Source organism: Castanea sativa, chromosome 8 (genome assembly GCF_040712315.1).
Source record: "Castanea sativa cultivar Marrone di Chiusa Pesio chromosome 8, ASM4071231v1".
In the NCBI taxonomy this organism is placed as follows: Eukaryota; Viridiplantae; Streptophyta; class Magnoliopsida; order Fagales; family Fagaceae; genus Castanea; species Castanea sativa.
In genome coordinates, this window is record NC_134020.1 from 56,004,469 (window position 1) to 56,029,285 (window position 24,817).

General features: G+C 34.4%; 3 protein-coding genes across 3 annotated transcripts; 1 reads left to right on the forward strand and 2 right to left on the reverse strand.

Moving 5' to 3' along the window:
• Nucleotides 1-8,770: 8,770 nt before the first annotated feature.
• Nucleotides 8,771-10,689, forward strand: LOC142607706 (high mobility group B protein 7-like). The gene is made up of 8 exons (XM_075779298.1): nucleotides 8,771-9,052; nucleotides 9,289-9,371; nucleotides 9,459-9,531; nucleotides 9,616-9,723; nucleotides 9,806-9,863; nucleotides 9,980-10,024; nucleotides 10,122-10,214; nucleotides 10,398-10,689. Exons 1-8 carry the CDS (start codon nucleotides 8,943-8,945, stop codon nucleotides 10,446-10,448), a joined length of 621 nt encoding a protein of 206 aa, XP_075635413.1. The 5' UTR covers nucleotides 8,771-8,942; the 3' UTR covers nucleotides 10,449-10,689.
• Nucleotides 10,690-10,859: 170 nt separating this feature from the next.
• Nucleotides 10,860-13,161, reverse strand: LOC142607705 (uncharacterized). The gene has a single exon (XM_075779296.1). It carries the CDS (start codon nucleotides 12,921-12,923, stop codon nucleotides 11,142-11,144), a length of 1,782 nt encoding a protein of 593 aa, XP_075635411.1. The 5' UTR covers nucleotides 12,924-13,161; the 3' UTR covers nucleotides 10,860-11,141.
• Nucleotides 13,162-20,197: 7,036 nt separating this feature from the next.
• Nucleotides 20,198-22,130, reverse strand: LOC142607857 (uncharacterized). Its single transcript, XM_075779506.1, has one exon. The coding sequence runs from the start codon at nucleotides 21,698-21,700 to the stop codon at nucleotides 20,414-20,416; it is 1,287 nt and encodes a 428-aa protein (XP_075635621.1). The 5' UTR covers nucleotides 21,701-22,130; the 3' UTR covers nucleotides 20,198-20,413.
• Between the last annotated feature and the right edge of the window lie 2,687 nt (nucleotides 22,131-24,817).

Genomic DNA, 24,817 nt, shown 5'->3' on the forward strand with positions numbered 1-24,817 from the left:
TAAAAAAAAAGCTAGAAACTCAATTTCACCAAATTTTTTTCATAACAACTAACATTACAAATTATAATTAGAATAACGTTAGGGGTCGTTTGGTACATATGTTTAAACATATGTTTTCAGTTTTTAAACAACATTACACGTGTAGGGTCATTGGGCCCAGGAATATATGTGGGTGGCCCAAGAGTATTCTTCGGGCTAGAAGCTCAATCCGAGGACACTGAATGGTCCGAAGGTGTATGAATGTTAACTCATAAGAAAATACTAAATAAAGAAGAGATAGTGTCTAAATAAATATGTCCAAGAAGTTAGTCCGAGGAAGATTATGTCATCGGCTTCATATAGCCGAGGTAGGAGAAAGGTTGGTTAACATCCACAGGCTATGTTCTCGAAAATCCTACACATAAAGGTATCTACGGTAAACGTGGAGGATAAGAAGATGGACGGTGGAATATCTGAAATAAAGCTGTTACCACCGCCCCCGCATTGAATACTCTGCAACTGCTATTCTGGCCGCATAAATGAGGAAGTGAGATATGAACATCAAAGTTGGACTTCGCTCTTATTTCCAAAGATTTCAGGGGAGGTGGATGAGACAAGTATCTAAACCAGCAATCTAATTCTGACGTGGAGGATGAAGAGGAGAAGAAGGTGGGAGTATAAAGGAAAGAAGGGACCTTCAGCAATGGGGACCTGAAGAAGGAGAGAAAAAATACTGTAGACCTCACGATCCATAATTGTAATTTATCTTGAGAAGAAGTAATATAAGTCATCCTTGGCTTGTGTCCGAGAAGAGGATTTCTTTCATACTCATATAAATAGTTCCTTATGTGTACCATTGTAGTCAAAACCAATCATTTTTGTTATCTAAATATCATTAGAACCTAGATTTCAAACCCACTCTCTACAAATTTTATTGTAAAAAGGCATTTCAAGCTCATCCCCTTCTGACTGTGGGTTCGGACTCGAATTGTGTCCTTACAACACGTATTTTTACACACTTTTTCATACCCACACGTATTTTCAAAAAATACAAACAACATTATTAGAACAACGTTATCAAACGGCCCCTTAATTTTGTCCATATATATATATATATATATCCATATATATATATATATATATATGGATAATTACCAATTTGTTTTTAACACCAAAAATAATATGTATGTAATTGTCAAAAAGAACATGAAATTCAGAAAATGCTGTCTTTAGTGTATAAAGTTTTTCTTATTTGAAAAAAAAAATTATAAAAAATCGAGGTAGAAAAAAACAAAGAAGCCAAAAGAAGAAGTGCAGGCAACACATCTATCATCTCATCTGTCCATCAAATTCAAAAGCGAATCCATCCATCCAATCAATACATGTTTGATGGTATCTAATAGCGCTTTCAAAGTTCTCCTAATAATCTTCTTGTTTTTTTGACTTATCAAAACAAACTTCTTCGGCAAGGAGAATAAGAAAGAAAAGAGAAAAAAGTCCTTGGCAATATCTTTGTCCAGTTATTACTAGGAGCAGTAACGTGGTACTATTCTTCTCGATTTATCTCTCTCTCTCTCTGTGTACCCATGTGCATCCCCCCCTTCCCTTCCCTCGTATACCCTTTGGGACAGACAGCGCCGTAGACTTCTCAAGAGCGACAACACAATACATGGAGGAGAGAAGAAATACATATATCTAAAAAAGTCTGTCTCAATTGCTGCCACACGCTCACACAACCACACGCTCTCAGCTTTCAGTTTCAGCTTCACCAACCCCCATAAAAAAATGCACACTTTTTTACTTTAAACCCTTTCTCTCCAAGCTATTACCATACTCACTCACTGCATAATAAGATCACCCTTACTATACTCATCCAGCGCTTTGGTTGTTTTTCTTGAATTGTGCATTTGGGTCAAAGGCAGTAGTGTGAAAGGAAAAAAAAAATGAGTGTGATCGAGTTTTGCTTTGATCCACATGTGGTGGTTCTGCGTGGGAAGAGGAAATTGAGAAGCTTGTTTTGGAGGGTTAGAGCTGAAGTCAGGAGACAAGTGAAGAGCCGGGCCAAGGAGAAGAAGAGGTTCAGCTTCAGCTATGACCCCTTTAGTTATGCTCTCAACTTTGATAATGGCAATTTTGGGTTTTTCTGTTAATCATTAATGTCTACTAGAAATTAGTACTACTAGCTTAATGAACTAGCAGTAGCAAAATGATGTATAAGAAGAAGAAAAAAGGATTTTGCTCTTTAATTTCTTCTTCTTCTTTTTGTTTTGTTTTTGTTTTTGTTTTTGTTCCCCTCCTGTTGATGTCATAGACTCACAGCCAGACGATGTATGCAACTAGAGCTCAAATTTCAAGTGGGAAGAAATTCATAGGTTTTTTCTTTCTTTTTCAAGCTAACGTATGGAAATCTGTTATTCTCTTCTTTGTACAAGGGTGAACTTCTAATAATCCTTAAAACTTGAGAGTTAATAATACTCCCAAGTCTCAATCTTTTCAAGTCTAAAGCAGCAAATTAACCATATGAAGAGGAAAGCTTGTAACTTGTTGGTTGAATTTGCACTTATAAAAAGAAGAAGCAACATTTGTGATCGTTTTACTCTTGTATGATGCTCCATGATTTGTAGTTTTCTCCCCATATGTTGATCTTTCCAACGTTGTTCAATACGAATTTCATGGAAGATGCTATTCTTTCTGCTAATTATAGTCAAGGAAGACAAGGTTCAGAACTCGGTCCATACTTGTGGTGCTATTATTTCATAATTGCTGGAATTTTATTGTATCTCCATTTTCTGTTTGATTTTGTTTTCTTTCACTCTTTCTGCTGCTTCTTTCTGTTCAAGAATGGCAGTGTGATGGTGGTCTAGTCCAAACTGAGTCACTGACCTTTACGCTCGTGGGAATAATTTCCAGCAATCTCATAAACAATAACTATGAACTTGGCAGAAAAGTAAAAACCTTTTTAAGATTTTCTTTTTCTTATTTTTTGAGAAAGAAGAAACCCATACGACAATATGGAAAAATTCATTATAATAAAATAGTTTACAACTTTCTTCTCAAGATTATGTTGAATGCTTACACATCATAATTTTTACAGTTCTCTCACCATACTAATTGGATTTTCAATTTTTTAAAAATAATGCATTTTTAGTAGTTTCATATTATCATAGGGTTAGGCCCTGCGCTACCCCCCAACATTCTGCACAAAAAAATAAAAATAAAATAAAATATTGGCCAGATTTATCCCAACTATTTATTTATTTTTGACCCAAATGGTTGAACAGTGTTTAGCTTCCCTTCCTACTGCGTGTGGCCGAAAGAACACCATGAACCGCTGAAACCTCTGTCCACACCATGTTCAAGACTCTGCCATTTGTGTATCAAAAAAAAAGACACTGCCATTTGATTTTCTGGCAGATTCGATAATCGAACTATTTTAAGCCTCTGTTCGGCCCGCCTCTCCCGCCCTTCTCTTTATTGAGCCCAGCCCAGAGACCCTTTTTCTTTTTGTTGGCATTATTTCAATAAAATATGTGACCTTGAAAATGCAACCAAAGAATTCATTTTCTTTTGTTTCGCCGAATATCTCAATGTTTTTGGTCTTAAAAATTTTAAGTGTTCTATCTTTAATCTCAAAATAAATATATAAATATATACGTGTGTGTGTGTGTGTGTGTGAGAGAGAGACTGTTGTTGGTCATTAAAGTTTCTAAAATAAGCACTAGTAGGCCAAAATAGTTTCTCAACGTTTTTGCCTTTATGGTCTTAAAAAGTTTTAAGGGAATGTTATTGAACATTAAAGTTTCTAAAATAAGAACCAGTAGCCTAGCAGTCCTCTTAACTATTTTTTTAAAAAATTTTATTTTATTAAAAATCACGTTTTACAATTTACATGCTAGAACCGGGAAGACTTGTATTTATTTTGATATTTCCCAAATCAAACATGCTTCTAACAGGTCTTCCCCATATCAATTTATCCCTAAGTCGAAATATGAAAGAGAGACAGAATACGTCTAAGCTTTGACACCCACGCGACGCCTTCCTCATTCCCACGCGACGTTATCTTCCTTCTGCTGTCCTCTCGTGTGCATCCTCATTCTGCAATAAGAGAATAATCACAATATCCTAATGTTTTGGATGTTTTAGTAAAAATAAGTAATGTAATGGATTGCATGATTCTGAAATCAAATCCTAAGAGGTGCACAAAGTCCATTGATTATTAGCTCTAAGAAAATAAGAAGAGATTTTTTACAGCTGATATATCAACCACAATAAAGCGGTTAACCAAAAACACAACACTTATTACCCAACTTCCATATTAAATTCATTTTGAATTTTGACAATTGTGGAAAACTTTGAAGTGTGAAAAGGGGTATTGCTCAGGACAGGAGGGATGTATTTTCAATGAATTTAAGTAATATTTAAATTGAAGTTTAAGTTTTTCTTTACGCGTGTGGTTTGAACTTATGTTTGGTTAATTTATTTTTTTTAGGCATGTTCAGTGTTTTGTGGTGATTGATGAAATCTTGGGGAAAGTCATTCGAAAATATTTTGATGACTAGACAGGACATTGGAGTAGTGGATTTCAAAACATTATGAGCAGGGTTTATTTTAAATTTTCAATGGGCATTTGTAGTATCTCTTTTCACTACAGGATGCATTACAAAAGCCGAAAATGGTATCGAATGGTCTTCATAGGATTCTTTTGCATTTGTTTCAATATAGCAGCCTGAATCACATAGGTGTTACTGATGCAATCTAAACTTGAGAAGCTGTATTTTCTTGCTAAAAAATAGGATGGAAAAAATTTACTAAAGTTTTATTACTTATCTATCATTCAAGTTAGATACTATTTTAACCAATTAATTATATTTGCTTCATCACATGTGCAAAACGCCTGCAATGAGATTTTTTTTTTAGTGGTCCTGTTTTATAGAAAAAAAAAAGCTTTGTTTTTTTATTTTATATATGCAATTTTTATTTTGGGAATCTAATTTATAAATAGATAAAGTAATTTGAAAATTAATAGGAAAGTGATCCTATTTTTTAGGTAATGTTTTAGTGGGAGTTAGAGTTGCATTTTTACCAGATTGTCTATTAGTTTTATCTCTACTTAAACATAGGAGTATAGAGACATTTTTTAACTAAAAATATGAGGAATCTAAATATGGGAAGCCCCTTCAATAATAGTATAGATATGTATTTCTCTTATAGGAGATGCAAATGCAATATTTTTTAAAGAAAGTGTAGTTAAGCGGTACCAAAAATCGTGAAAGCCTAAGGAAGTAATGAGATTTAATTGAGCAAACAACAAATAATATGTATGTTGAAAAACTTTGCTAATGATTTTTTATCGTGAGAAACACTATTTTTAAAGATGATAATTTCAGTTTTCTTCTATTTGAAATAAGTTTGTAGAAATTATTTTTCACTGTGAATTCAAACATCCATCAAAATAATTCTGAAATTAGACCAAAAATATTCACTCAGGAATTTGAAATAAATTTAGAAACATCAGATATCTACCATAATTCTGCAAGTTAGACATGTATTATGTGTTTGCAGGTGAAATAATATTTCATCACACCCCTAGGTTTTTTTTTTTTTTTTTGATTAGAAAATATAGTAATCCCAAATTATAATAAATGCTCTAAATTAACCTTTACCAAACAAATTTTCTTCCTCCAATGAAGGTATGTTATCTTTGTGTTTGAGCAAGAAAGAAGTTATACAAATATTAGAGGCCTAAACCACAAAATACAAAGAAGGGACCCCTAAACTTAAGCAGTTGGACTTCATTTTAATATATATAAAAACAGCATTGTCTTCTAGTGACATGTTAATTAGGCCTCCTTGTGCTTGAGTTGTAACATGACCATCATCCAACTCAACAACCGCTTTTGCCTTCTTTGGTTGGGTGGGTTAGGACTTAGGAGGCAAATTTTTTAAGGATATGGTATCCATAATTTGAGGGGCTTAGGTTACGAACTTAGCGCATCCGCATCAGTTAGTCTAAAATTTTCTGTCTATTTTATATTAAGAACTTACTTTTTCTATTTTACATAAGTAATTTACAAAAACACTCACATCAGATCGTCTATTATACTTTATGTTTTCTTTAAATAATCATTTTTTATTATTATTATTATTTCACTTACCCACTACCTGCTACCCACTACCCACAATATCCACCACACATGGTCTCTCTCTCATTTTTTAGAACACTCTCTCTTCGCCATGGCCCAACCTTCTCCTCTCTAACTCTAAAACTCGTTTTCTTTCACGATCAACCATTGCCAGAGCTCACCTTGAGCTTCGTCCAGGGCTGAGAGCCCCAAATCCTTTGCCATGCCATCACTGGTGGCAGCAAAGATGCTGTAACACCACCACAAACAGTGGTCCAAATCTTCACTCTCTCATGGCAGCAGCGAACACTCCACCCAAGCTTCCATGGTAGTGGCAACAACAGTTTCGGAGTGAGTTTTGGTTTGATTTTTTATTGATTTTGGGTTCCATTTTCTGTTGATTTTTGGTTGGATTATTATGCGTTGTAATGGTGGTGGTGGGGTGGTGCTGGATTGTGGTGGTGGGTGGATGGTTGATCAGCTGTGCTGTTTAGATGGGGAGAGAGAGAGAGAGAGAGAGAGAGAAATGAGAAAGAAGAGAGAGCTCTGGCCAGTGAGAGAGAAAATAAAATAAAATAAAATATTGATTTGAAATGCTACAGTAACCATGTATACATGGTTATTATAGCAGATATGTAAATATACACAGTTATGCACCCACTGATATGGGTTGTTTTTGAACAAAAATGTGTAACTTTGAGCACTTTTTCTATTATACACACTTATGCACCTACTGATATAATTGCTCTTATGATAGAAGTTAGAAGATGCAAAGACGGTTGTTGTATTGCGCTTAATGGATTTTGCCTTTGGGAGTCCAGTTTTCATTTTTGTAGGTGACTCTATTATAAGTTATAACTATATTTGTTGCTTTATCAACCTCGCTTAGAAATTGTTCTATCTGATTTAAAGAGGCAAAGGTGAAATGTACACGGTTTAGGAACATTGCATCGCTTCTTCTTGTAAAAAAAAAAAAAAAAAAAAAAGTCTAGTTCTGATAATATTTGTGGGCGTGTTGAAATAGAGCTCAATTTAAAGAAATAATAAATAGAGCCCATTTTGATAACATTGAGAACAACAACTCCCTTTGATGTGACCAGATCATAACATTCATATAATCACGACTCACATATGCATTTTCGACTTGAGGTCAAAAGTCAAGTGTTGCTGGTCATTGAACTTGTGGTCCACAGCGTGTAGGGCTAACATTTTATGGGCTTTGCCTTTGTATTATTATGGATTATAGATACAGTTGTTCTCAAATGTAATGTTGGTTTAATAAGGATGAAGGGCCCCTTAATACGCAAATCAACTTACAAAGAACGAAATTATTTATTAGAAAGGGAGGATAGCTCCTAAGTCTAAACCAACACAATTAAATTCACCATTTACAAATAACTTAAACTTATTTGGTAATTTATTACGATATTAGAATAAGAAATTCTAAGTTCAATTTCATGTCTCCACCTTTCCTTCCATTTAAAGAATTTGCACATATTAAACCCCACTTAATAAAAACTGCTCTAGGCTTTTAGCAGCCCACATGTGAAAAAACTAAAATTTTTGTGATAATGAATAATTTATCAAAATTATTTTGTTTGTTAGTGCTTATGAAGACTTTTTCGAATTAGCTATTGATGAAATATAATTTTTTTTTAGTTAGATGCCCATATGATTGTCGCCCCGGTTGGCTTAAAATATTGTTGATTGCAGAGGTTTTTTTTTGGTAAATATTTTGGAATCTATGATTTTATTTAATCATTTTTAATAATTTTCCTAGTCAAATTGTAGTAATTTAGTGACATCGTATTTGTAAGTGCAAGGAATTTGGTAAAAATAAATGTGCGGGTTAGAAGCTATAAGTTAGATACTTGAACTTGAGTTATCTAGTTCTTTGCAAAAAATACAAAGCATGATACTGTGCTAAGTGATAGTTAGTGCTCACTCCAAAACTCAAGTTACTGAGTGTGGGATGGAGACTTAGCAAAAATTTGAGTTATGGAGTGTGTAAGCATACCTCTAAGTGAATGAGGAGGGGGTATTTATACTGTTTTTAACATGTATAGATCTTGGTAATCATCATGACTACTACACTGCTTTTTATTAGTTTTAGTAGGTTATTCCTGCTCTAATGGCCTAAGTCCTCTTCCCAACTGGTTAAGAACTATGCCGGGAGTAGGTTACATGCATTTAATGTGTGCCCGGGGCGGGGGCGGGGGCGGGGGCGGGGGCGGGGGGGAATAATTGATGATGGTAGATGGAGAAATGAATGCAAAAAATAATTAGAACTGGCCTCTAGTATAGCTTTTGCCTTTTGGGGCCAAAAAAGAAAAAAGTCGGAAAACAAGTTATATAAGGCCTTCAAATTGGGCCTGAAGCTTGTAAATGAAACGACAATCTGATGGAAACAAAATTGGGCCCATACTATACTATAGTATAGTGATGAAAGTGTAATAAGTATTGGGGAGGGAGCCCTGCCCAGATTCTTTGTATGTAATGTATGTTTGCGGAGCCCAACTAAAATTGAAATATAAAGCCGAGACAGAGACAGAGACGGACGGTGGAGATTGAAATCTGTCCGTGTGAAAATCGAGGAGGCGCGCGCGGGGTATGTGAAAGTGAAAAACAAAACTCAAAAACTGAAAAAGAAAAAAAAAAGAAAAAAAATTGAAAATGGCGGGGCACTAAAAAATGTTCCCTCCACTCTCTCTTTTTAATATAATATATAGTTTCGATCTAAGTAACGCATACATTCCACTTACTTGAATTTAAAATCAAAACTCTCTCTCTATCTCTCTCTCTCTCCTTGTGTTTGTGTGAAAATAGAATTGAAGGAAGGAAATGGCGGGCGGAGGAGTGAAAGGGAGGAAGAGAGTGGAGGCGTCATCGGAGGACTCCGCTTCTACTACTTCTCTCCTTAGAGCCAGAGACGGCAGCGCTTTTGCTCGTTGGTACCATTTTTTACTTCTTTTACTCTTTACTCTTACTCTTTAGGGTTTGTGTTTGTATGTAATGCTAATTACTATTATTATTTTGTTGTGGATCTATCTATCTCCACATCTTTGATTTGCTAATTAGTAAATCGTTTTTTTCTGTAAATAGACAGATGTTTTTATTTATTTATTATAATAATTATGGTGCTTGTGAATTTGATTAATGGGAAATGAAATATTAATGGAATTTGCAGTGAAGAGTGCAAGAAGGATGTTCCAGTGGCACTGATTAGCATGCACAGTTGCAGCCTTGATGCTAGAATCAAATTGAATCTCGGTCCGTTTCTTTCTCTTTTCTTAATCAATGTATTAATTCCATTTTACGAAGAAGATAATTTTTCTTAATTCTTATTTTTGGATTCAGAGGCTCAAATTGTGGAGAAGCCCAGTGACCCCCCCAAGAAGAAGCCTACTACTACTACTACTACTACAGACAGGTACTCTTCTTCTCTTCCCTTTCTCTGTGTATGCAATGCAATCATTTCTGGGTATAACACTGCTTTTTTTTTTTTGTTTGGCAGGAAGAAATCAAGTTCAACAGAGCCAAAGGCAAAGAAAGCAAAAACTGACAAGAAGTCTAAGGATCCAAATGCCCCCAAGCGCCCACAAACTGCCTTCTTTCTCTTCATGTATACTCTCTCTCTCTCTCTCTTGCACGTTTTGATTATCTTTTGTGTGTGTGTGCTGAAATGCTTTCAATTTGTGTGTCAGGGATGACTTCAGGAAGACTTACAAAGAAGAAAATCCTAATTCTAAGGGCGGTAAAGAGGTACAAGTATTTATTAATTACTGCCCTTGCTCTTTTTATTTATTTATTTGTTGTTAGGTGATTAAACTTTGGATGGCTTATTCTAATCTTGTTGTTTGACTTGCAATGAACTTTAGGTAGCAAAGGAGGGTGGGGAGAAGTGGAAATCTATGACTGATGAAGTGAGTTTCTTAAATTGCTCTTGTTTTGAATGTTGCTGGGTTATTTTTGATGTGGTTTTATGAATTTGTTCTTACTGGGCCCTTTTGGTTTTTTTAGGAGAAGAAGCCTTATGTGGATAAGGCTGCTGAGTTGAAGGCGGAATATGGCAAGGCCAAATTGGAGGCTAACAATGCTCAAGAAGATGAAGATGTAAGTTATTTTCCTTTTTAGCTCTGTGTGTGTGTGTGTGTGTGTGTGTATTGTGAAGTCGTTTCATTCAGGTTTTCACATATTTTTACTTGTGCTTATATTGTTCTTAACTTAAATTTGGGTTCTTTGGCTATTTATTTTGGTTTTCTTTTGATATGTTGTGGTTTCTTTGTAATTTTTTAGGGTAATGGAGGTTCAGAGAAGGAAGTTGAAGAAATATCTGATGGAGAGTAGTGCAGATTGCTTCAAATTTTAATGTCTTATGTTTGAGGAAAAAGTTTTCTGATAAATGTGTCCTGTAAAGATTGGATGTAGTTACCACTTGGTTGTTTTGGATTTAGATGTTAGGTGTTGAATTTCTTATGAGCAATATACAACTTCCTTGTAGAATTTTGAAATGTTGGTTACTAGCTTAAGATTAGGCTTAATTCTCACTATTATGAGTGATAATAGTTGTTTTGATGCCTCCTCCCCGCCCCTTTGATTTGGCTATTGATCTGTTTCATTGAGCAAAACGTTTATGGTTGGGGCGTGTTTGGAATTTTATTGAATGTGCATGACATAAATTTGATATGCATTGATGTGTTTGTAGTAAATACCCTAGAATGGGTGAGGGTTATGACTTATGATTATTGGTATAGCTAATTTTAACAAAGGTTTATTTTGAAATGGGAAAGAACAACCTAATGTTTGTAATACATGGAGATGTTTCCTGATACATGGAAACAATGTTTGCTTCATTAATACTAATAAATAATAGTAAATTATTATTTCTATTAAGTGATAGTTACAATCAAATCTAAGAAAGACTGACTGTTGCAGAAAGTAGAACCTATTCTGTTTTTTCTCTTGAATGATGATGATGCTCATATGGTATGAGCATGTCACTGGGCAGCAGAGTCAGCATCTCACTGGCCCATCTAACCTTTATTTCTTTCCCCTACAAGGAGGCAGGGGCTTGCCACATAAGCACAGATTGTGGGCATAAGCAACTGCAGGGAAGATGTTAAATGGCCTCCGTTGTGGTATCTCTCCACACAATCTGTTTGCTCTGAAGTTTGCATGCTTTAGATTCTCAATCCCCAACAAGCTATTTGGGATTTTTCCTGTAAGCGCATTGATGGACAGATCGAACCATTGAAGCTTTACCAATAAGCCTAGACCTGTAGGGATGGTGCCTGTAATATGGTTCCTTGAAAAATCTAACTTTTCAAGTTCAACAAGGTTTGAAATTGAACTGGGGATTTGGCCTGCAATCTTGTTGCTTGCTACAATGAGTGCTTTCAACCTCGATCCCTCAATAAATTCAGGAATGCTGCCTGTAATCTGATTGCGTGATACATCTATGACCTCCAAAAAGCTGCCTGTTTGGTTATTTAGAATCCTTGAGAGAGATCCAGTTAGCTGATTTGAGTGTAGGTCTATAAAAGAGAGTCCATCTGGCAATCTGATTTCTGAAAGATCTGACCTCAAGTGGTTGTATGAGAGATTGACATTCTGCAAAGCAGACATGTTTGCAAAGAAACTTTGAAGCCCATCTGTGAAATCATTGTCAGATAGGTCGATGGAGTTAAGGGCATCAGGTTTTGTAAATCTTGGAAGGGTTCCTCTTAGTTTACAACCTGCTAGATGGACATCTGAAAGTTGTTTGCTTCTGATCCAATCAGGAACTGTCCCTAAACTGAGATTGTTGTAAGACAGATCTATTGACAACAAAGAAGGAATGCCCCTGCTAAGGGTATATGGCAAAGGATCTGAGAATCCATTCTGAGATATATTTAGGTACCAAAGGTTCTGTAGTCCTGAAATGGACATTGGAATATGACCTGAAAACCGATTAGCACTCAAATGAAGACGTCTAAGAGATTTTAGCTCCCCTATCTGGTCTGGGATTTTTCCAGTGAGTTGGTTATGGCTCAAGGACAAATCCTCCATATTGGCCAAGTTGAAAAAGGAAATGGGTATCTGCCCTGATAATTGGTTATTGGATAGGTCGATGAAAGTAAAGTTTGGGAATTGACCTTCATAATCTGGGATTAGCCCAGAAAGCAAATTGAAGCTGAGGTCCAAAGACTGCAGAGTATGTAAGTTTTTGAAAGTGGTGGGGATTGGACCTGTTAGAAAATTTCTAGCTAAATTTAATTGTTGAAGATTCCTGAGATTCCCTAAGTTTGGGGGAATCTGCCCCTTCAAACGGTTCCCACCAAGTGAGAGGGTCTGGAGTAAAGACGAATGACCTAAACTTGAAGGAACGTTCCCTTCAAGGTAATTGTCATCCAGGACCAGCTGGGTGAGGTGGGCTAGATTTGAGAAGGTCTCAGGAATTGAACCTCTAATTTGTTTCATTCCACTTATAACCATTACCTCCAAGAATTGTAAACTGCCCAGCGAAGGTGAGAGAGTGCCCTTCATGTACACGCTACTGTCCCTATCTGGTCTCTGCAACACCAATCCAGTAACCCTCCCTGTAGCTGGATTGCATTGTACGCCCTCCCAGCCACCGTCACAGCAGTCGCTTCCTGTCCATGAAGAGAGACTATCGGTGGTGTCCTTCAAGATTCTGGCTTTGAAGCTGAGAAGAGCTGCTCTATCTGCTTCTGAGCAAACTGGGGTTTGTGATTGTGAGGTTGTTTGAGGAAGGGACTCTGAGAACATATCAAAGAATGAAAGTACCAGCAAGATACTGAAAACCCATCTCAGGCTTTGCATTTTGGAAGGTGGGTCTTTGAATAGATCAGGAAATTGCTGAAAAATATACACTCAAACTTGGGATCTGACTGTGAGACACTGAGTGGGAAAAAAATTGTATTCTATAATGAAAAAAGTGATAAAAGTTGTAAAGCAGACATGAGTTTATTCTATTCCTTCACGTAGAAAGGAAGGTATAATGATGAAAAAGATAGTAGAAAACCTGAAAGTGTGACTGACAATTATAATGTGGTTGGAGCTCTGCGGAGACTCTGAACAATGTCCCTCTTATTTATAGGAAACAAAAAGAAAAAATGCTTTTTTTACGAAAGGAAATACATTTTTTTGTTGGGGGTGGGTGGTAAAATCAATTTAAAGACAGTCACATGGAATTTTGTGACCGTTGGATGGCTCACTCACGAGGGTCCTAAAAACATTTGAACGTTGGAGCGCACTAGATTTCAAATTCTACTTTCTTTTTAGAAATCAACCTCATTTGATTTTGCTACTCAACAAGTTCCACGCCTTAGCCATATCCTCAATTCTTATCGCTTGGCTGGGAGCGTGAACTGTGAAGGAGAGAGCAATGCTGCACCTTAAATAATGCTGCCTAGTTCTTCATCTTCTTTGAAAAGGCCTTGAACTTGAAAAGTGCAAACATGTAAAGCTAATCAATTCCAATGGCTAACTTGTTGGAAGATAAACTAACATCACATTGTCAACATTTGCAACCGTTTATTCTGCCTTTTAAACTAGGCAATTAAACTTGTGTGATGACCAAAGGAATGGTTTAGATTGATTTGCAGTACAACTGTGCTAAATGGTGAAACCGCCACCTTATATTTTCCTCCCACCTCCAGGAGTGGATATATGATTAAGGACTTTTTCCTAATTTGGAAGCTAGCTCGCTTTTCTGATTTCTCTGGTTAAAAGTAGATTCATTTGTCTTAAATTGCAGAACGTTACTTGACTTTAGTAATTTTCAGTTCCACTTTTCTTCCTATGTTGCTATTTTTTTTGATGAATTCTTCCTATGTTGCTATGGTCTAATGTAAACGTACCAAAACATAATTCAGATAGTGCTGTTGTGTGGTCCTTTGCTGATACTTGCCTCTGGTGCTGGACAAACATTAAATTATGAAAAACAAGATATAGTGAACTACTTAGTAAAAAACAAGAAGGAAATACATTCTCCAATAAAAAAAAAAAAAAGAGGAAATACATCCATTTATTTATATTTTTATGTTAACATATTGTACTATCATTACTGTGGGGGTGAAAGCTCCTGAATAAACATTTGAGTTTTGGGCCTGATTAACTGGTACCAGTTTGTTTTTTATCATGGCTTCCAGGCCCACAAGTCTGTTTGCATTGTAAAGGTTCGAGGAGCTGTCCGAGGAGGAGTGCATCCACGGGCATGCCCAACGATAATCTTGGGGCCTGCTAAACGGGTTAAAGGCAGAATTCTGGAAATAACTGATGGGTAAGAGGGCGATCCAAATACCCTCTAGACGCAAGGATGTGAGAGAAATATCTAAGGAAAAGGCTGCTACCTCCACATTAAAGACCCTGCATCTATCTCCCTGGCCGCATTATTGAGGAAATGACCTCTGAACAATAGAATTCAACCTTCCTGCTATTATTTAAAGACTGAACAGTGAAGGTGGTGGATGAGACAAGTATCTAAGGGAAAGATTTGTATGACACGTGGATGAACAGTGAAGAGGCTATTATTTAAAGACTGAACAGTGAAGGTGGTGGATGGGACAAGTATCTAAGGGAAAGATTTGTATGATACGTGGATGAACAGTGAAGAGGGAGAAGTATATAAGGAGACGAGAGAGGAAAGAGAGGGGGATCGGCTCCTAAACTAAAAAAGAACTAAGAATTGTAAACTTGGGCATAGAAAGATAATATATATACAAATCATTATCGGCTTACGTCTGAGAAGGTCTCTTTGTTATATTTGTTTATCATTTGCACAGATTACGACACTCTAGCCTGCTAATCAAGCTTCCAACATCCCTAACCTAAATCTCAAATTCACACTTTACAAATCTTATTGTATAAGACTCATTGGGCCTGAGCCCACATTTATTTTTGTGTCCGGGTATAATTGTGCATTTACAATTACTTATTGGACAAAATACTTTACTATTAAGTTTGATTAAATCGAATTAATTTCAACTAATTAACAAATTTCACAGTGATATGATGAAGGTAAAAGCTAAAAAATTTAAAGCAAAACTAAGGCTATTATATATTAAACAAAAAGATTTCAAGGTAATTTTATAGGATATGTATGAATTTAAATAGGTTTGAAATATTCTATGCGGTAGGGTTAAAATGTCGTTTCTATATTATTTTGGAGCTTAGTATGAAAAGACATAATTTAAGGAAATATTAATGTCAGTATGTCACATAGTGAAATAGAATGAATGAATGGCCTGATAGTTGGACATTTCATTTGTAGGCCGTAGCTAGCAATAGCAGTATATACCATAGGAGCATATAAATAAATAAAGTGGCAATCTCCAATCTTATTCACTAATGACTGCTTAATAACAAGAAAAGATTGTCTTATTCTATGTTTAATCACATTCTAAGCTCCTCTTTCTTCCATCAATTACAATTACAATTACAATGAACAACTTGGTGTGGGTCCGCTCCTGCCGACTCGTGTGGGCCTCAGAGAGGTGGTGGAACTGTGGGGCCATCTAATCCAATATTTGGCCGTTTGAGTTTGAGTTTTTTTGTGCTTTTTTGAGTTTTGTAATTTTAATGAGCTGGAGGGAAACACCCAAATGTGGGCTTCAAAATTCAATCGGCTAGTAAAGCAGCTCCATCTCCACTCTCACGCAAAGCCCGTGGAGACACTCTCTGGCTCACATGCCCACTATATATTTAACACGATTTCCTCCTAGTTTTGTGCTCTAATTGCATCATGGCTATATTAATAGTGCAGTGACCATTATGCCATTATCAAAATGAGAAAAATAAATCAGTAAAAATTTTAAGAGTATGAAAACTTTCTAGAACCTATATTAACCGCTTATTATTTCTCTAAATATAATCTATACTATTTATAAGAGGATTTTTTTTTTGAATTGAATTTTTATGTGATTCAAAAATATTTCTGAGGGACACTCTCCTACTAATTCATGTTTTCAAAACAAACTTATCCAAACATTAAAAAAAAAATCTCAATCCACTTTTATATTTCCCTCAAGACCACATACACTAGACCAAAATAAAGGAGCCTCATTTTTTTGTTTTCAAAACTACATTATTGTTTAGTTTAAATTAATTTTCCCAAAAACAAAAATTAAGGACAAAAAGGTGTTTTGACAAGTAGTTAATACAAATTGAAATTGAAAATTAAAGATAAGGGATAGAATTATCATAATGAAAATATCTAATTTTATACACCACATTTTATCTATAGTTATAATTCCGAAATTTTAAAAGTATTTATTATTATACAATGAGGTTAAAAAGAATACTTTAACATATGCATGATTCTAGTCTTAATTATTGAAAATAAAATGTAAAATGACTCATAAAAAAATAAAATGTAAAATGGCACGAGAAATGTGTTTGAACTTTCAAGGGCCATTTTCATGTATTATTTTCGATACATAGCTTTCCAAGTTCAATGAGAAATTAAACTCGGAATAAAATGCAATCCCATTTAACATTGAAAATGATAAATTCTGAAAATGGTAGCTGAATTCATTTACAGTATTTGCGAAAAATCAAAACCCAACAATATAACGACGAAAAGGTGAGAGCCACTTTTATAATTTGAAAAAGAGTGAAAGCCATTGTGTGAAGGAAGGGTTAATAGTAATCATGCCAAACTTATTCATTATGATTGAAAATATATAAAAATGTTTCTACACTTTTTGATTGAAAAATGAAAACTGAAAAGAAAAAAAGAAAATTCCAGAACGCGCTTTTGAGTTGCATGGATTGGAAGCATCAATGCCAGTGGGTTCATCCCGATCCATGTTTTGTATTTTAGGTTCTATTGAAGATTGTTGAGTGATTCTGGATTAGGTTGCGTTGATTGCGCAAGAAAGATTATTGGCCCAAGTCAGGTGGATCGACTATTAATGTCTCCTAGAGGAACATTTTTATTTTTATTTATAATTTTATTGCCAAGCTGGAAATTTGGATTTTGGGTTTGGGATCTTTTTCTTTTTAGTTGAAGACACAAGGGCAGGGTCCCAAAAATTCCTAATTGTCCAAAATGGCAGTTGAGGACCCCCACCACTCTTGAGGGTCCTACACTTGTTAATAACCCTGAACCTAAGAACAATGATTATCATTCATTCATGTTCAAAAATCTTGACCATATCATGTGAAATGTTGTATAAATTTGTCCATGATGAGAGTTACATGTCTGTTTAGAATCCATTCACGGTCGGGAGTGTCGAAAAAGCAACTATCGATTTCAAATGAATGTACGCAATGTGCCCAATAGTTAACTCAAAAGTGATTCTAAGCCCCCTTTTTTTTGTTGGGTACATTTGGAACTCAATAAGCATGTGATTGCATAATGAAAGATACTATTTCTTATTTAAGTTTTGATGTGTGGATGACATTTGATTCCAGAAATTGGGCATGAAGTTGAAAGATTTTATAGTTGACACTCCATGAAAATTATTTTTATTAATAATAAAAAAAGGACAAAACACTTAAAAAATAGTTTTACCATCTCAAATTTACTAGATATCTATTTAAACGTGAAATTGAACTTTCAAGGAGAAATTTTGGAGTAATGACATTGGAAATTTTTGATTAAAAAATCTATTTTATCGAGTTGATGAGGAAGATTTAGAATTTATGATCAATTATTAATTGTTTCAAAAGACACAATTAATCATTTAACCAATATTATCATACTCTTCCGGGTCCACACTTCACCTTAGAAAGTAAGAAATTTAATCATTTAACAAATATTTTAAGTAACACTCTCCCTCATGAGTTAGCCCAAACTCATCCTCAATTACGTGGGGTGAATTTAGTTCTTTAACAAATATTCTAACACTTCATCTCATTTTTTGGTCCAAACTCCTCAACTTAATAAGTGGAGTCTAATATGTGAGATTTTTAATTTTTTAAAGTGCGAGATAGAGCATATTCAAACTTAGAACAACATATTTTAATACCATGATATATTACTAATTATCTTAAAAGTTTAAGAAGTTATGAAAATAATGAATTTAATTATTATTCTAATAATTCATTTATTTATATAAAGTATTCAAGGGAAAAAGAAGATATTCATTTTTTATTTAAATTGTTTGAATAAGTGTAAAGATTTTATTTATATTTTTTATGGATGAAAATCATGAATGGTTTTTAAACCATACTTATAAGTGAATTTGAAATGATTAAATTTATTAATTATAAAATCGTATTTCAAATTCATAATACAAGTGTTTTTGTCAGAACAAATTCTTAAAATTTAAATCTATCATATGTCTATTGTCTTTAAATTTTATGTTAAGAATTTATATTCTGAAATTATTTATCAAATTCCTTTAGTTTTAAATCTTTAATCCAAATGGGTTCAGCTTCTGTCCAGTGGCCAATGCCACTGGACACGTTGGATTGGCGACATGTGTCCAGAGTGGCACTGGTCATTGGACAGAAGCCAAATCCAATCCAAATATAGCCCTAGTTGAATCATTGTGTGAGGCGAAGAAGTCACCTATGTTAGGTATACCCTCACCAACCATGTCATTTCATTGCCATTAAACCCTCACTCAACAATTGCAATTTTGCTACTGTTCGGCTTATTGTCTTGGCTACAATTGGCCACCATAACCTCTACAAAACCAGCAATATAAAATTACAAACATCTTAAATAACATCAATCGTTGTTTGTTGTCTTAACTGCCACCACTATCCCCTTATTATTGGAATCACTTTCATCATAATAATAGGCAAAACTAGGAACACGGTTATCAGTGGACCCAGATCAACACGTTACTAAACACAATGTAATAAAGAGCAAATACATCAAACTGTAAAGATAAAATAAATAAAAAATTGGTGATATCCCTAGCATCATTTAAAAAAAAGAAAGATAAAAACTAAGATTTGATAATTTAAACTTACTGCTAGAAAATTTAATTTTCTAGATTATATAAACTCAGTGGAACATCAATTCTATGAGTTAGAAAGAAATCAATTTATGCCGTATAAATGATGGTGTATAAGGGTGAGGAAGGGATACGCCTGTATGTTGTTATTGTAGCCCAGTCATTGGATAAAAAAAAGTTCAAGAACTTGAAGAATAAACTTTATTCTAATTAATTCCTAAGCATATGCATGATTGTTAACTAATGTGGCGTTTGGTACGGGGAATCCATATTACTCCTAGTATCTAGATTCCCAGGAATGTGATTCCTAGGAATGTAGCTATTCCTATGTTTGGTTTCATTGGGAGATTCCCAGGAATGTGAGATGATAATGTTTGGTGTATTCTCAGGGATCTTAAATGAATTATTTGTTTTTCTCATTTTGTCCTTAGATTTGAATGTGAAGTACTAAGCCCATTAAAACAAAATTTCCTTTAAATAAATAATGAAAAAATATATATAAACTATTAATTAGTCATTTAAAAAAATATCTTACCCTAAATAGATAGATAAAAAACATTATATAAACTATCAATTAGCAACACATTCATTAAAACTGTGATCTAACATTTCAAATGACAAGAATAATACAAAAATAACTATTAGCAGAGTTATTTATCCTGTTTATGTTGTTTTGGCGGGAAAAGATAAAGACAAGAGAGAAGATATTGATAATTTGTTTTATAGTTTATCTTTATTGCTTAAATGATAAGGAAAAAAAGTTAAAATTGTCAATTTATAAAAAAATACAATTTCTTTTAAGTTTGGGAATTTAGATTCCCACCTGTTTTAAAAGGGAATCCACATTCCTACTGAGAGGGGTTTAAGGATTCCCTTGTCATCTGATTACCTAGCATAATTTGCAACCAAACATAAGAATCTTTAAACATTCCTGAGAATCCTAAAACATTACTCCGTACCAAACGCCACCTAAAGGTTTTCAGTTTCACATAACAACCATCCCCTGCATATTACTCTGAAAAGATTCAATTGAAAAACATAGAGACTCACCACCAGTATCACATTACATATTTGACACCCTTACAATATTAGTTAACCACTCATTATAAGTCATCACTGCATGATGAGACTCTTTTTTCTAAGGCAATAGACAACGTACAAACCAGTGAACCACAACTCCTTGACCCCAAATATTTGCCAATTTTATTCAACAGAAAGACTTACAAGTTACGAGGGTGAACCACCATTAATTTTCATTTGCTATTTAATTATGTATATTACTCTGCTTCCAACCCTCACAAAATTGTAAACTTTGGTTGATGGCTAGGAACTTGCTTACTCGAGTCAAGGCTGTGCCGTACATTTAATTTGTTTGGCAAGTCAAATATAAATAGCAATTTATTTCACATGACCCAAGTTGAGGATGCCCCAAGAAGTCTGTGGCCATGACTTTTCCTTTGCCTTCATCAACAAAACTCTAGCCCAAGAAACCCATCCTTCCCAAGTCATCCTCTTATCCCATGGACTCCCCCACTCTAAAATAAGGGTGAGCCCTCTCTCAGCCTCTCTCTCAGCCTCTTCAAACCTTCCTTTGTTCAAATAAACCTGACCCAACACCACGTGTGGCTCCCCCACAAAAGGGTTCTTCTCAATACTACTCAAAAGTAACTCCTCAGCCCTCTCCAACCCTCTCTTAGACATATCACAAACAGCTTCCCAATATAAGTCCCTTGCAATTACTTGCTCCCCTGCATCTAAAACCCTTATACAGTTTTCAAAAACAGGTGGTACCACAAGCTCAATATCTTCTTCATCCCTATCTGTTTCAACCACAACACCACAAGCCCTTTCTTGAGCTTCCTTCAAAATCTCTTCCTCTCTCATTATCAAGCTGTATATGGCTCCCATCTTTGAAATGGAATTCATCCATAGTCCAGGCTTGCCATCACCGGGCCACAAAATTGCATAGTTGTTCCCAGAAAACATGAGGCGTCCATCATAGTTATCTAATAAAGCATCCTGATAACTGAAATATTGGTCACTGAAATCTGCCATTGACATCAAAAGGAAAACTGCAATCACGTTTCTAGAAACTACAACATCTTCTCCGGTCTTTATATTCTTCGTAGTAAGCCCATTAGCAGGAAGTAGAGCCTGCAGTTTCTTCCTCCAATCTTCTTCTTCATTGAAAATCCCCATCTCCTTGGCATTTCTCAACGATACCTCTGACTGCTTGAGGTGCTCAACAAGTTCTAAATCAGAGTATTGGAATAAAAGATCATCATGAATGAGAGTATGTCGTGGCACTACACAAAACAAGTGGATTAGTCTCTCTGCAGCATCACCAACATGGCTGCGAACCACGTCGCGGCCTGTTGAAGGATCAAATATGGCGAGGTTGACGTAAGAATTGGAGTAAGCAGAGTGGAAGAGGCCGCAGAGGCACACGGAATCCGGTGCTTTCCAAATCTTGAGAATGCGATATACTTCCACAAGGTGTTGAAGAAAGCTACCGTGCTTGTGGAAACACTCGCCTGCTCCAACGGAGCGCAAGACAGCAATAAGCGAAGGTAAGTTCTTGTCTATAGATTCAAGCTCGCCACGGAGGAAGGGACGGGCAGAGTCTAGAAGTGTTTGGAGGTAAGGGGTTGTTTGAGTTTCTGGAGAAGACAGCGAAGATGGCATGATTGGTTTGGTTTGATTTTTTCCTTCAAAAGGTTCTGAAATGGGTTGAAGAAGAAGAAGAAGCTATAAATTATGAGTAAGAAGTCTGAAGAAGCAGCTAGAAAGATAATGTTTTTTTTTTCTTTTCTCTTTTTTGATAGATGCTTTAAAGATGTGTTGCTTTGTTAAAATGTCGGCCATCAAGCCATATATGGAAGTATATCTACCAAATGAGTGGAGGTGCCATGGACCAAATGCCTATATTGGCCCATAATATTGTTTGATTGTCATTGTCATTAGTCAATGGCCTTACGTCCCTACAGGTCAGACGAGCGTGATGATTTGATGCGAAGGTGCAACTGCAAACACAAGTTTGTCTGGATGAATCAATAAAGCATGAATAATGTATCTTTTCTATAAATAATTAAATTCAAACACAGATATGTATTTAAATTTAATTGAAAATGTAATCTCCTGCGTTGTACTTAAGTTTTACTTTTTAATCTTCTAAAATTCACTTATATTTAAACATTTTCTTAGCTATTAGTTTTTCCTTGTCGCTTTAAGCTCACCCTATCGATCGAAGTCGTCATGTTCTCCTAGAGGCACACTCAATCGGTGGAGGACTCGTAATTTTTTTAGGAGAGTATAAGAATATAGAAGATGTAATCAAATAGTAAATTTGTCAAAATTTGTTTCCGATAAAGAAATTTGTTTTGAGTGGTGCATATATAAGAGGTACGAGGGTAAATTTTAAATAGCCCAGGGCCATGACACCCCTGCCTCCACCATGGTTGACATTGTTTTGAGTCAGGGGAGGGAAGCCCAAGCTGCTTCCGGGAAACTAATGGGCCCATTATATTGAGTGCTTTGCAAGTTGCAACTATCAGCTAGACTCTCCCACATATATGTGAAGCAAATGTACTGTTCTTTTAAGGCCCATTTGAAGTCCACTATCTGTTATCTAGACAATGACTACTTGTTACAATTACCAGCCCACTTTTCTGTGGGTTAGAAAGTGTATTAGATTTTTTTTTTTTTTTGAGAAACAGAAAGTGTACTAGTTTAGCACTAATAATGAATACTTTTTTATAAGTAAAATAATATAAAAGGAAATAATAATATTTATAATTATAAAAATTTTGATTTCATGTTCACAAAACTGCACACTCATAAAATGCATATAAAATAAAACCAATGATAATCCTAAAACGGTATACCAAAATTATTTTTTTATATTGATTTTTTTTTCTTAAACCAAAATGGCTTCCAATATGATTTTTATCTCTTGCAAGATTTAGGTGGTAGTGTGGTACTACTTGAGGAAGAGTTGAAGTATGCTTGACACTAATAATTATCTCATAATCAAATATATGCACAATTCTTGAGACAGTATGCAAGTCTTACAATCACATGTTGAACACATTATAAAAGGGAAGATCGACATGTTTGAGGCATGAGATTGATTGAAACATGAAGCTGTTTTTGAGTTCATAAAAAAAAAATGAAGCTGTTTTTGAGCAGTATTTTGATGTGGTGACAACAAGATTGTTTGAAAACATTACTTTTAGAAAATTCAATAGTTGTGGTGTGGAGGCAATAAGCAAATCATTATTAGGCAAATTATTATTCATCTGATCCATAAAGAAAATTTTTATTTAAATAAGGGTCCGATTAGAGCACACATTAAACTATTTATTTTTGAAAATATTTTTTCAGGAATTGAAAAAGCTGTCAATACTTTTTTAATTTTCAATAAAATTTTTTCAAAAATAAAAATTATTGTGTACTTTTAAGGCACAAGTTAACAAAATCCTTAGGTTGCTTATATCCCGGTCCTTCTATTCAATTAATCAAGAAAGAATGTGGTGAGAGATAGGTTTTGTTCTTTTGCATTAATATTGGCTATCAAGAAAGAATTTTTTATTTTTTATTTTCTTTAAAGAAAGGTTAAAAAAAAAATGATGGATGTCTGTCTCACATCATTTTTATGGAGACCGAAACATCCGTACCTGAGTTGTGATCAAATTGGAATGAATATGTATACACATAGTATAGACAATGAACATCGTATTCTTCATCTGTTTATGCTTTTGCTCTACAGTTCTTGAAGTTGGGCTGGAGTATTTGAGGTACTTTCTACGTCAGCTAATACTCATGATTTTGACAAGGTTGGAAGAAGACAAATTAGTACAGCTTTTGCGCATATTCTTTCTTTTCTGATCTGTTGTTACTAAATTACACTTTTGCATTCTATACTATAAAAATTGAAGATTTTTCCTTTCAAAAAAAAAAAAATTTTGAAGATTTTTATTTGTGCGGGCACTGATAAAATAATGGGCCACACGTCCTTTATTTAGGCCATTTGAAATTCTTTGCAACCGTTCTCAAAAAAAAGAAAAAAAAAAGAAAAAGAAATTCTTTGCAACAAACTGACTACGTATAAGAGAAAATTCAATTAAATTTTAAATTAAAATTTAATTAGAGTCTAATTTTGTATCACGTGTCTTATCTAATCTAAATTTTTAAATTTTTGTGCCAAGTGAGTTAGTTTAATATAAAAATTAAATTTTAATTAGAGTTTAATTTTGCGACATGTGTCCTATTTAATCTAAGTCTTTTAATTTTTGCACTAAATAAATTAATTTAGTGTAAAAAAGAGGAGTCCAATATAAGTAAACCATTAAAAAAAAACATAATTTTTGAATGATCTTATACTTATGAGCCTTTTTTTTTTTTGGAACTAAAAACAATTCAAGTTTATAAGTCATATATATATGTTCCATCTAATTGAAATTTTTTAATTTTTATGCCAAATGAGTTAATTTAGTGTAGAAAATAAGGAGTTCAATATAAATAAATCATAAAAAACATAATCATATATCTAACACTATATATAAAATTAGAAGAAGAGAGAGTTTGAATGATTTTATTTTTATGAGATTTTTTTTTTGTTTGTATAACTAAAAAAAAAATTCAAACTTAAAAGTCATATATATATATATATATTAATAGGTAAAGTTTAAAGAAAATCCAATTAGATTCTACAATTGAAGTCCAATTTTGTACCATGTATCCTAAATTATTTATTTTTAAAGAGAGTTTTATTTCTTAATTTTGAAATCAAATATGAGACCA